Here is an 11,092-nt window from a genome sequence, read left to right as displayed (position 1 = left end):
TGTACTTACCTACCTTACAAACTACCTACTGTACTACCTATTTACTTACCTACCTTACTACCTACTGTACTACCTATTTACTTACCTACTTATCTTTGTACTTACCTACCTTACAAACTACCTACTGTACTACCTATTTACTTACCTACCTTACTACCTACTGTACTACCTATTTACTTACCTACCTACTGTACTACCTATTTACTTACCTACTTATCTTTGTACTTACCTACCTTACTACTTTACTACCTATTTACCCACCAATCTATTTACCTAACTGTTTTACTTAGCTTCTTATCATTTTACTTGCCTTACCAACTACCTACTTGCTGTTTTTTTACTTACCTACCTATTTATTTAACTACATATTTACCTACTTATTGTTCTACCTAACTACCTATTTATTTATTGACTCATCTATGTTAATGGTTGTAGATGCTCATCTCTGTGTTATTTCCTGACTTTTGTTAAACTGACCAGTGGTTGGTAAGATATTTTGCTAACAGAAGGATTTGATAAATATGTTGGATGACTTCCAGCTACTACCACACCAAATTTGAGCTCAGTGTCTGTGGAAATTACTGAATATTATTATTTGTTACATAATTTCGTAGGTGAACTGATTGTTTTGGTATTAACTTTTTAGTGATTTAAATCAAGGAAACAGAAGAAATTTATTACTTTTAGTAAACTTTGGACAAGGTTTTATACAGAGCTCTATAAAGTAGTTAAAAATAACTAAGTAAAAGTAAAAATACCTTAACAGAAAATGACTTTGGTAAAAATAAATGTCACTGATGAGAAAATTACTTAAGTAAAAGTCATAAAACTTATTGGGAAAGTAGAAGTAAAAGTAGTTTTCCTCACTCTCTAACAAACTGTTAAATTTACTGAACCAAACTGGCTCCACAAAACCAAGTTGATTAAACTGGTCAATTTCTTTAAAATTAAATATATATTTACTGTCTCAAATTTACTCTTCTGGGTTTAGTGGAAATAACAGACATGATTTAGTTGATTAAATTCAACACTAAATGTTTTTAGAGCACATAACTCCTTTCATGATGAGTTCAGACAGATTTAATTTATAACAATTAACCAGGTGTTAAACTTTACAGTAAAGAAGTAAAAGTATCATTTGTAGGTTTTTAAAGTAATGAAATAAAAGTAAAAGTCATGATTTAAAAAAATACTTGGTAAAATTACAAATTCTCAAGAAAATGACTTAAGTACTGAAACAAAGTAAATAGTTATTATCCAGCTCTGGGTTTATGTTTAATTAGTTTTCCAATTATTTTACATGTTTGAAATAAACTTGAACTAATTATAATTAAATGAACAGCAGGACACTAAAAACCTAACATTTACCTGCTCAGTCCTGATTGAACCTGTCGGTCAGTGACCGGATGTGGTTCGGAACACCGGACTCACCTGTAGCTCAGTGACCGGATGTGGTTCGGAACACCGGACTCACCTGTCGGGACGAGTCCGCCTGTCGTCGCGGGTCGGCGGCCGCTGCCCTCCGTTCCTCTCCCGGTGTCCCCGGTTCGAACGGGCCGGTTGACTCATACCTGCTGACCGAAAGTGTCACCGAAACCACCTTTTGAACCACATGAAACCCGCTCACCTGTTTAAAACAAAAACATTTAAAGTGTTTTTATCTTTAAGAACAGGAGAAAAAAACGCAGATTGGCAATCTCAAAAACAGTTTACGCAAAGAAAAAAACTTTTTACGTAAAATACGTTTCGACGCAGGAACGTAAATTAACCAAACACAACACGCTTGTTACGCAAAGTTAGCAAACAAAAGTTACCTTAATTTCTTGAAGTCTGATCAGATCGATGGTTGCAGTTTAAAGTCTAAAGTCCGTCTTTAAAGTCCTTTTTAATCCTTAAACCTCCATCCTGTGTGTCCAGGTAAAAACAAGCAGCTCCACCCTACCTGTAACAGGAGGCGGAAGAGACACCTGCTCAGGTAAAACCAATGACGTGCTCACGATTGAAACCACACGATTTATTATTGTATTTTGTGTTATGGAGCTTCCTGTCCAGCAGGGGGCGCAACCGGAACAAGATCCAAGCACTTCCGGGTCGCTGCTTCGCTTCTGTAAACAAACAAAATGCGGCTAAAAACCTCAGCTCTATGACCCTCTCTAAATAATTTCACATTATTTTATTAACTAAACGTTTGTTCTCTTAGTTCAGAACATTTAAACATTTCCCGGTCATGTTGTTCGTCCCCCGGACCGCCGCGACAACCTGCAGAGCTCTGGCCGCGCTGCGCTGCTTCCGCGCCGGGCACGCCTCTCCGAGAACCGCCGCCACCTACACCCAGGGCCAGAGCCCCGAGCCTCGGATCCGGGAGTACTTCTACTATCTGGACCATCAAGGGCAGGTGAGGGGTTTAAATATACGTGCACGTATCGCGTGTTTTTCACGCGCTAACTCGTCTTTGTGATGTTTCTGCAGCTTTTCCTCGATGACACTAAAGTGAAAAACTTTGTCACCTGCTTCAAAGGTAACATGTTTATTTCTGCTCAATAAACAAACYGCTGAGACAGTTTAGAGCCACGATAAACAATAAAATCACAGGTTCAAATGATAAAACACATTTATTTAAGCTCAATTATTATGTTAAAATTGTTTTTTTTTTTTTTTTCAGACAAACACTTCCTGGTTTTCTTCTTCAGCCGCCTGCGGTCCAATCAGAGCGGGCGTTACGAGGAGGACTTCCCCTTCCTGTCTCCGTGCGGCAGGGAGAGGAACTTCCTGCGCTGCGACGACACACCTGTGGTCTTCACCCACCTGCTGGAGGGCGCCGCCGGGGGACAGGAAGTGCTGTCGTACTGCGGCGGCGCCGAGGCGCTCGCCACGCCTTTCCGACCGGAGGCGCTGTTCATGCATCCCGTCAGCGGGCGGGTCTATCACCCCGGCCCGGGGGGCTCGGGGGGCATCGGACTGGTCAGGTCGGCTCTGGCCATCGAGCTCAGTCCGTTCTTCGTCTACCCGCCGGAGAGCGGCCAATCGGGACAGCCGACTCATTTCCTCTGGAGAGGAGAGACACTCGCGCTGACCAATGAGCTGGCTCGATGCTTCCCCACCGCGGAAGAGGGCGGGCATAAAACCTCCGAAATATGAAAGCAAAACAGACGCCAAAACCAATAACTTTGTAACTAAAACTATTTATTTTGCATTGGAGAGACGCTGAAAATATTTCTTTAATAATAATAAATCCACAACGATGTGAAAAGTCACTATTTTGTTCCGCTAACGGCTAACAGGATAACTATTCGCTTTCTCACTTTAAAAAATGTTAGCGGCACAATTAGCTTCCGTTAAGTTGGGTTTTGCCAACTTTAATTCCGCTAACAGCTAACTAACAAGCTAACATCAGCAGGTTTCTCAGTCCCACCAGTCTTCAGCTCTGAATCGTTTTAGCAGTTAGCTGTTAGCGTCTGCTAACTTTAATTTGTTCATCTGTTTTGCATTAGCTTCTAAAATAACTTAGACATCTTAGCATTTAGCTGTTGGTGTTAGCTTCCACTAATTTTTAGTTGTTAAGCTATTTCTCATTAGCTTTTGCYAAGATGGTTTTAGCGACAGTCTTCTTAACAGTAAGCAAATACCTGCTAATAACTTCCTCTATTTTTAGCTGTTTAGCATTAGCCTTCGTTAGAATGATTAAAGGTTATCAATTAGCTGTTAGCTTCTTCAGATTTTAGTTATAAAGCTGTTTAGCTTATGCTAAGGTCAACTTAGCAATTAGCTGTTGATTTACAGACTTCTGAACAGTTAACCATTAGCTGTTAGCATTAGCTTCTGCTAAGATGATTGACATTTGTCTCACCAGTTAACACGTTAGCTGTTTTAGCTTCCTGTGTTTTAGTTTTTAAAGCTGTTTAGCTTCAGCTAAAATGGATGTGTGCGAGTAATCTTAGTAGTTAGTGTTAACTTAATTTTTGTTAGCATTAGCTTCCGCTAAGACGAKTGACATTCATATCAGCAGTTAGCGATTAGCTGTTAGCTTCCTCTGTTTTTTAGTTGCTAAAGCTGTTTAGCTTCGGCTAAGATGGATGAGTGCACGAGTCATTGTAGCAGTTAGTGTTAACTTAAATTTTATGTTAGCATTAGCTTCCGCTAAGATGATTGACATTCATATCAGCATTTAGYGATTAGCTGTTAGTGTTAGCATCCTTAAATGTTRCGTATCATTTGCTTCCGCTACTTTTTTTGTTTGTTTTTTTGCACGTACAGTAGTGGAGCGAACATTTTGGTTTGCTGTGCCCACCACTGAAGGAGACTGGGGAAAAATTACTTATAACGAATGCTTTAAAATGTAAATATTAATAAGAGGAAGATCCTGATCTGGTTAAAGATTGTAGCTGTTTARGCAAAACCACTCAAAGTTTGGTTCGAATGTGTAAAGATAAATGTAAATTTGTTTAATAAATTTTATTTTTGACTAGGTGTAGCTACGTTCTGCAGGTTTGACCCCAGATGAGCCACTTCCCTGACCCATGCTGGTCCAGGTTGTGGCTAAAGGTTCGGCTGTGCTTTAGGAGCTATTTAGCAGCAGGAGACCCAACCAGACCCACAATCTGTTCACAGAACCACTCGAAGTGGTTCAGGCTCCATGTTCTCACTGGAAACTGTCAATAAAGGTGTTTCAGACCCATTGGGTCCAGATCAGATTATGAACTATTGACCCACAAAAGACGAGCGGACACAACTGTTTTTGTTTTATCAAGTGATTTATTTCTGTTCTGTTTTGTTTTTTTCCATCCTTTAATAACCAGGCGTGTCTGGATCAGGTAAAATTAAGTACGTTGATGGGAAAACTTAATTATGTAAAAAAAAAAAATCATCTTACCTTTTAATTTTACTGCTTTGAATCATGCATTTAAAACTGATTTGCATTTATTTTATATTAAATGGGGGGAAAATGCAAAAAAAAAAAATGGAGGCCATATGTGGCCTGCAGGCCGCCAGTTGAAAAGCTCTGAAATAGATTTTCTTTTTTTTTAAACAAATTACCAAAACAGACTGTTCTTTGGTCCAAACGGATCACAGGACACGGATCAGCCTATAAGATCTGGACTGGTCCCGAGTCCCGGGCTCAGGACTCAGTGGAGCTTCAGGGAACTGCAGGAACCACAGAGCCTTGGACCAACATGGCAGCCCCCGGCAGAACCACCGGGACCACGGAGCGTTCGGTCCGGGACCGGGTCCCTCCGCTGCTCACCGACCTGTACCAGTTCACCATGGCCTACGCGTACTGGCGGGCCGGTCGGAACCAGGAACCGGCCGTGTTCGAGCTCTTCTTCAGGGACAACCCGTTCGGCGGCGGCTTCTCGCTGTTCGCGGGACTCCAGGACTGTCTGCTGTTCCTGCGCGGCTTCCGCTTCACGGACCAGGGTGAGGTTCGGCCAGTGTTCTGACACCAACCACGGTAAAACYACCGGGCCGGTACCGGAACCAGGTGTACCTCCTTCACGCTTTAAACCGGCGGCGAGAAAAGAGGAAGATCCGCAGAGGAGCTGATCCAGCTGCAGGATTCAACCGAACTTTGACCTTTTACCTTTGACCTTTCAGCTAGCATGTTGCTAGCTGCTATTAGCTAACYGTTTATTATTGTTAGCTTTTACCAAGCATTTCGCTATTTTTAATTCTAAGCTATACCTTTTGCTTTCAGCTAGCCGTTTACTATATTTATCTACCATTTTGCTACATTTAGCTGTCAGCTAGCATTTAGCTACTTTTGGCTTTCAGCCAAAGTTTTGGTTATTTTAGTAAACACTTTTCTGCTTTTAGCTAACAGTCTATATTTACCTTTTACCTAGCCTTCTGCTACTTTTAATTCTAACCTAGCCTTTTAGCTTTCAGCTAGCCATTTAATATATCTACTTTTTTGCTAAATTTAGCTTTCAGCTAGTCTTTTGCTATTTTTGTCTTTCAGCCAATGGTACGCTAGATTTAACTAAAGCCTTCTGCTGCTTTTAACTCTAACCTACCCTTCTAGCTTTCATCTAGCCATTTACTACCATTTTGCTAAATATAGCAAACATAACTTATAGTCTTCTGCCACTTTTGGATTTCAGCCAATGTTTTGGTTATTTTAGTGAACACCGTCTGCTTTTAGCTAACAGTCTATATTTAGCTTTTACATAGCCTTCTGCTGCTTTTAACTCTAACCTAGCCTTTTAGCTTTCAGCTAGCCATTTACTATATTTATCTACCCTTTTGCTACATTTAGCTGTCAGCTAGCATTTAGCTACTTTTGGCTTTCARCCAATGTTTTGGTTATTTTAGTAAACACTTTTCTGTTTTTCTCTAGCAATCTAGATTTAGCTTTTACCTAGCCTTCTGCTACTTTTAATTCTAACCTAGCCTTTTAGCTTTCAGCTAGCCATTTACTATATTTATCTACCATTTTGCTAAATTTAGCTGTCAGCTAGCATTTAGCTACTTTTTCTCTTTCATCCAATGTTTTGGTTATTTTAGTGAACACTCCTGCTTTTAGCTAACAGTCTATATTTAGCTTTTACATAGCCTTCTGCTACTTTTAATTCTAACTTAGCCTTTTAGCTTTCAGCTAGCCATTTACTATATTTATCTACTATTTTGCTAATCTAGCTTTCAGCTGGTCTTTTGCTATTTTTGGCTTTCAGCCAGTGTTATGCTACTTTTAGCTAAGACTTTTCTGCRTTTAGCTAGCAGTTTATATTTAGTTTTTACCTATCCTTCTGCTACTTTTAATTCAAAACTAGCCCTTTAGCTTTCATCTAGCCATTTACTACCATTTTGCTAAATGTAGCCTTTAGTTAGTCTTTTGCCACTTTTGGCTTTCAGCCAATGTTTTGCTAGTTTTAACTAAGACTTTTCTGCTTTTAGCTAGCAGTTTCTTAATTTTAACATTTACCTAGCCTTTGGCTATTTTAAGTGCCATGTAGGTTTTTGCTACATTTAGCTCTCTGATAGCCTTTTGCTAATGTTTGCTTTCAGCCAGTGTTTTGTTATTTTTGGCAAACACTGCTTAGTACGGTTCCTTATTTTTAGCTTTCACGTAGCCCTTAGCTACTTTTAAGTGCTTTTAAGTGGCTACACGTAGCTTTCAACTAGCCTCTTGCTATGTTTTGCTTTGAGCCAATGTTTTGCTAGTTTTAGCTAACACTTTTCTACTTTTAGCTTTTTTATTTTTTTACTTTTTAGTTTATTTTTAGCTTTTACCTCCTGCTACTTTTAATTCTTAGCTAGGCTTTTAGTTTTCAGGTAGCCTTTTACTATATTTATCTACTCTTTTGCTACTTTTGGCTTTCAGCTAACATTTTTCTGCTTTTAGCTAGCAGTTTCTTATTTTTCTTATTTTTAGCCCTTAACTACTTTAAGCGCTAGTCTACTTTAAGTGGTAGTCTTTAGCTACATGTAACTTTCAGCTAGCCTTTTTGTAGTTTGGGCATTTATTCAGTGTTTTGCTTGTTTTAGCTGACACTTTTCTGCCTTTAGCTTTTTTTTTTCTTGTAGCTTTTACATATTTCTTACATAGCTTTTTGCTGGCTTTTTGCATGTAGCTTTCAGCAACTTGTGCGATACTTTTGTTACTTTTAGCTTTCTGTTTGCTTTTTTATTTGAATTAGTCTTTTCTTACATTTAGCTTTTAGCTAGCCTTGTGCAAATTTAAACTTTTGCTAGTTTGAGCTAGCATTTTTCTGCTTTTGTCCAACCTCGTTCTTTGAGCTCTTACCTAGTCTTTCACTACTTTTACCTGTTAGCTCACCTTTTTATGTTTTTAGCTCTTAGCTAGCCTGTTAAATTTTTCAGCTAATCCTTTAGCTAGCCTTTTATTGCYAGCTCTATCTATTAGCTAATGTTTTGCTTGTTTGAAGTAGTATTTTGCTGCTTATTAGGCTTCCATACTTTTCTCTCTTAAGTTTTAACTAGCTTGTTGCTAACTTTAGTTAGCAGGTCAGTGTTGATGTGCAGTTARCTTTGACCTTTGACCCCAGCCTCAGCTGGAGCACGAGGTTCTGCTCAGATTAAGAGGCTCACAGGAGGAAACAGAAACGTTTACTGACAGATTATCCTGCAGGAATTCCAGAAAGCAGTACTACTTGTAGAGTACTGCAGAGTACTGTGTATTAAAGTACTTTGGATTAGATAATCTGACGTGTTTCTTCGGCTGTTTTCTGAGCCTGCCGTGTGTTTGTGGGTCCAGACGTGGAGTTCCTGCGCTCCGTCCTGCCCGCCACCACAGACCCCGCCTTCTTCCAGTACCTGCTGGACCTGGACTGCTCGGCCGTGACGCTGCGCTCCGTCCCCGAGGGCTCGGTGGCGTTCGCCAGGGTAAGTCAGCTGTTACAGGAAGTGCGGGGGGTGTGTGACAGGAAGTGACAGGCGTGTAACACCCGCAGGTGCCTCTGATGGAGGTGGAGGGTCCGCTGGCCGTGGTTCAGCTGCTGGAGACCAGTTTACTCTGTCTGGTCAACTATGCCAGGTAACAACCTGGAAAAGATGAGACCGATGGAGTTTGTAATATTTGAAATATTTTTATTTATTGTGAATTTGTGGATAACGTTAATCTGTGTCCTCAGCCTGGTCTGCAGTAACGCAGCTCGGTTCCGCCTGGCAGCCGGACCGGACAGGAAGCTGCTGGAGATGGGGCTCCGCCGGGCGCAGGGACCAGACGGAGGCCTGACCGCCTCCAGATACACACACATCGGAGGTGAGCGCCGTGTGTATGTGGGCGGTTTGTGCTCCTGGGTCCATCGTTTGCTCATTTCTCCATCTTCCAGGGTTCGATCTGACCAGCAACGTTCAGGCCGGCTTCCTGTTTGGGATCCCCGTGGTCGGGACCATGGCACACTCCTACGTCACCTCCTTCACCTCCCTGGAGGAGGTGTGGCCACAGGTAACACGCCCCCACTCGATCTTATTCAAAAGTGTCTGCAGTTTACCCTTCTTTAGCTTTTAGCTACTGTCTTGCTATGTTCGGTTTTTAGCTATTATATACAGATTTTTATTTTTTAGCTTCAGTTTTGCTAAATTAAACTTTGAAGGTACTGTTTTTTAATTTTATCTTTTAGATAATGTTTGGCTACATTGTTAGCTTTTAGCTAATGTCTATCAATTTTATTTTGTAGCTATCCTTGAATTTTAGTTGTTAATCTACAGTTCAGCTAATTTTAGAATTTAGCTATAGTTTAGCGAATTTCAGTTTAGCTTTAGTTTAGCAAATTTTAGCTTTTTGTAACTGGTTTGTTAATTTAGCTACTGTTTTGTTGCTTTAGTTTTTTAACTAAAGTTTTTCTAAATGTAGCTTATAGCTACAATTTTATTATTTCTGCTTTTTGCTACAGTTTAGCTAATTTTAGCTTCTGGTACAATTTTTTTATTTTAGCATTCGGCAACTGTTTTGTCTTTTTAGCTTTTTTAAGTAGAGTTTTACTAAATATAGCTTTTAGGCACTTTTTTGCTAATTTTAGCTTATATTTGTTTTTCTAGTTTTAGCTTATGTTCAGTTTTGTTCGTTTTAGCCTCAGTTCTTCATGTTTAGGTTTCAGCTGTTTATTCATAGGTTTCAGCTGTGGTTTAGCTGTTTATCCTTAGGTTTCAGCTCTGGTTCAGCTGTTTATCCTTAGGTTTCAGCTGTGGTTCAGCTGTTTATCCTGTCGTTTGCTCGTCTCAGACCCTGGCGCCGGCGAGCGGCGGCGACCCGGTCCAGGTGGTGTCGGTGATCAAAGGCTGGCTGATTCAGGTCTGTGAGCTCCTGGGAGCTGAGCCCTCCAGGATCCATGAGGGCGAGCTGGCAGCCTTCTCATCTTACGCCATCGCCTACCCCCAGAACTTCCTCCCTGTGATTGACAGCTACAGTGTGGGCGGGTCAGTCCTGCTGGAATCCAGACTTTTAATTGGACCAGAACAGAAGTCCTCCTGAAGCGCCGACTGATGGTGTGTTTCTCTGTGTTTAGCAGCGGGCTGTTGAACTTCTGCGCCGTGGCGTTGATGCTGTGTGACCTGGGCTACAGACCCGTGGGGGTCCGTCTGGACAGCGGGGACCTCTGCAGGCAGTCCGTGGAGGTCCGCCGGGTCTTCAGACTCTGCGGCGAGCAGTGAGTCCGGTGTGCCGCGCTGCACGTCTCCTCTCTTTGATTCGACTCCTCTGACCTGACAGGCTTATTGTCAGGGTGATGAGTCWGCATTTTTGGCTAAATAGTTTGCTAGTTTTAATTAGCATTTGACTACTTCGGGTTTTGACTAACATTTTGATATTTTTAGCTAAAGTTTTACCATGTTTTAGCTGGTATTTTGGTAGTTTCAGCTAGTGTATTGTTAATTTTGGCTAGCAGTTTGTTGTTTTTAGCTAATGTCTTGTTTTTTCAACTAGCTTTTTGTTACTTTCAGTTGGTGTTTTACTTTATTTAGCTAATGTTTAACTAGTTTTAGTTACCGTAGTATTTTGTTACTTTTGACTGGCGGTTTGCTATTTAAGCTGATACTTTATCATTTATGCCTGTGTTTTGTTAGTTTCAGTTAGTGTATTGTTACATTGAGCCGGCGTTTTGATATTTTAACTAACGTTTTGACACTTTTGGTTAGTATTTTGCCAGTATCAGCTAGCCTTTTGTTACTTTTGACTAGCTGATTTCTGGTTTAAGCTGATAATTTACCATTTTAGACCTTTATTTAGCTGTTTCATCTAGTGTATTATTGCTTTTGTTTATCAGTTTGCTTTATTTAACTATTGCTTTGCTAGTTGAAACTAACCTCTTGCTTCTTTTGGCTAGCCGTTTGCTTTGTGTTATATTTTGCTAGTTTTAGTTAGCGTTTTGTTACTTTTGGCCACCAGTTTGGTAAAAGTTTTGATACTAAAGGTATACTTGTTTCAACTAACCTTTTGCTTCTTTTGGGTAGCAGTTTGCTTTGTTTAGCTACTTTTATTTAGTGGTATGCTATTTCTGGCTAGCGGTTTGCTTTGTTTAGCTAATTTTATTTAACGTTATGTTACTTTTGGCTAGCGGTGTGCTTTGTTTAGCTAATTTTATTTAACGTTGTTACTTTTGGCTAGCGGTGTGCTTTGTTTAGCTAATTTTATTTA

At 40.3% G+C, this 11,092-nt stretch overlaps 3 protein-coding genes across 5 annotated transcripts in view; 2 read left to right on the top strand and 1 right to left on the bottom strand.

Annotated features, from left to right (window-relative positions):
* The window catches only part of si:ch211-191a24.4 (MARVEL domain-containing protein 3), a 9,497-nt gene extending 7,285 nt beyond the window's left edge, over positions 1–2,212 (bottom strand). Inside the window, exons 1-2 of one of the 2 annotated variants that reach the window (XM_014020435.1) lie at positions 1,810–2,212; positions 1,475–1,625 (exon numbers count right to left, since the gene is read on the bottom strand). In XM_014020435.1, coding sequence (XP_013875889.1) covers positions 1,475–1,569 — 95 coding nt within the window. In that variant the 5' untranslated portion in view covers positions 1,570–1,625; positions 1,810–2,212. Of the gene's footprint in view, positions 1–1,474; positions 1,628–1,809 lie in introns of both variants that reach the window. The other variant, XM_014020434.1, reaches the window with a different exon arrangement.
* Positions 2,213–2,234: 22 nt separating this feature from the next.
* Positions 2,235–4,691, top strand: cunh8orf82 (chromosome unknown C8orf82 homolog; the record flags this gene model as incomplete). The annotated part of the gene is given in 3 exon segments (XM_014020436.1): positions 2,235–2,395; positions 2,470–2,518; positions 2,663–4,691. Coding segments are annotated over 3 exon segments (686 nt in total), but the record flags the coding sequence as incomplete, so codon positions are not given.
* A 112-nt stretch (positions 4,692–4,803) lies between these two features.
* The window catches only part of naprt (nicotinate phosphoribosyltransferase), a 12,497-nt gene continuing 6,208 nt past the window's right edge, over positions 4,804–11,092 (top strand). The window contains exons 1-7 of one of the 2 annotated variants that reach the window (XM_014020433.1): positions 4,804–5,415; positions 8,213–8,340; positions 8,409–8,491; positions 8,589–8,719; positions 8,790–8,905; positions 9,683–9,876; positions 9,966–10,106. In XM_014020433.1, the coding sequence (XP_013875887.1) occupies positions 5,172–5,415; positions 8,213–8,340; positions 8,409–8,491; positions 8,589–8,719; positions 8,790–8,905; positions 9,683–9,876; positions 9,966–10,106 (1,037 nt within the window). In that variant the 5' untranslated portion in view covers positions 4,804–5,171. The remainder of the gene's footprint in view (positions 5,416–8,212; positions 8,341–8,408; positions 8,492–8,588; positions 8,720–8,789; positions 8,906–9,682; positions 9,877–9,965; positions 10,107–11,092) is intronic. The other variant, XM_014020432.1, reaches the window with a different exon arrangement.

Source organism: Austrofundulus limnaeus, unplaced genomic scaffold, assembly GCF_001266775.1.
Source record: "Austrofundulus limnaeus strain Quisiro unplaced genomic scaffold, Austrofundulus_limnaeus-1.0 Scaffold252, whole genome shotgun sequence".
Taxonomy (NCBI): Eukaryota; Metazoa; Chordata; class Actinopteri; order Cyprinodontiformes; family Rivulidae; genus Austrofundulus; species Austrofundulus limnaeus.
Note: the sequence above shows the minus strand (reverse complement) of the source record. Positions and strands in the feature narration are given on the sequence as shown.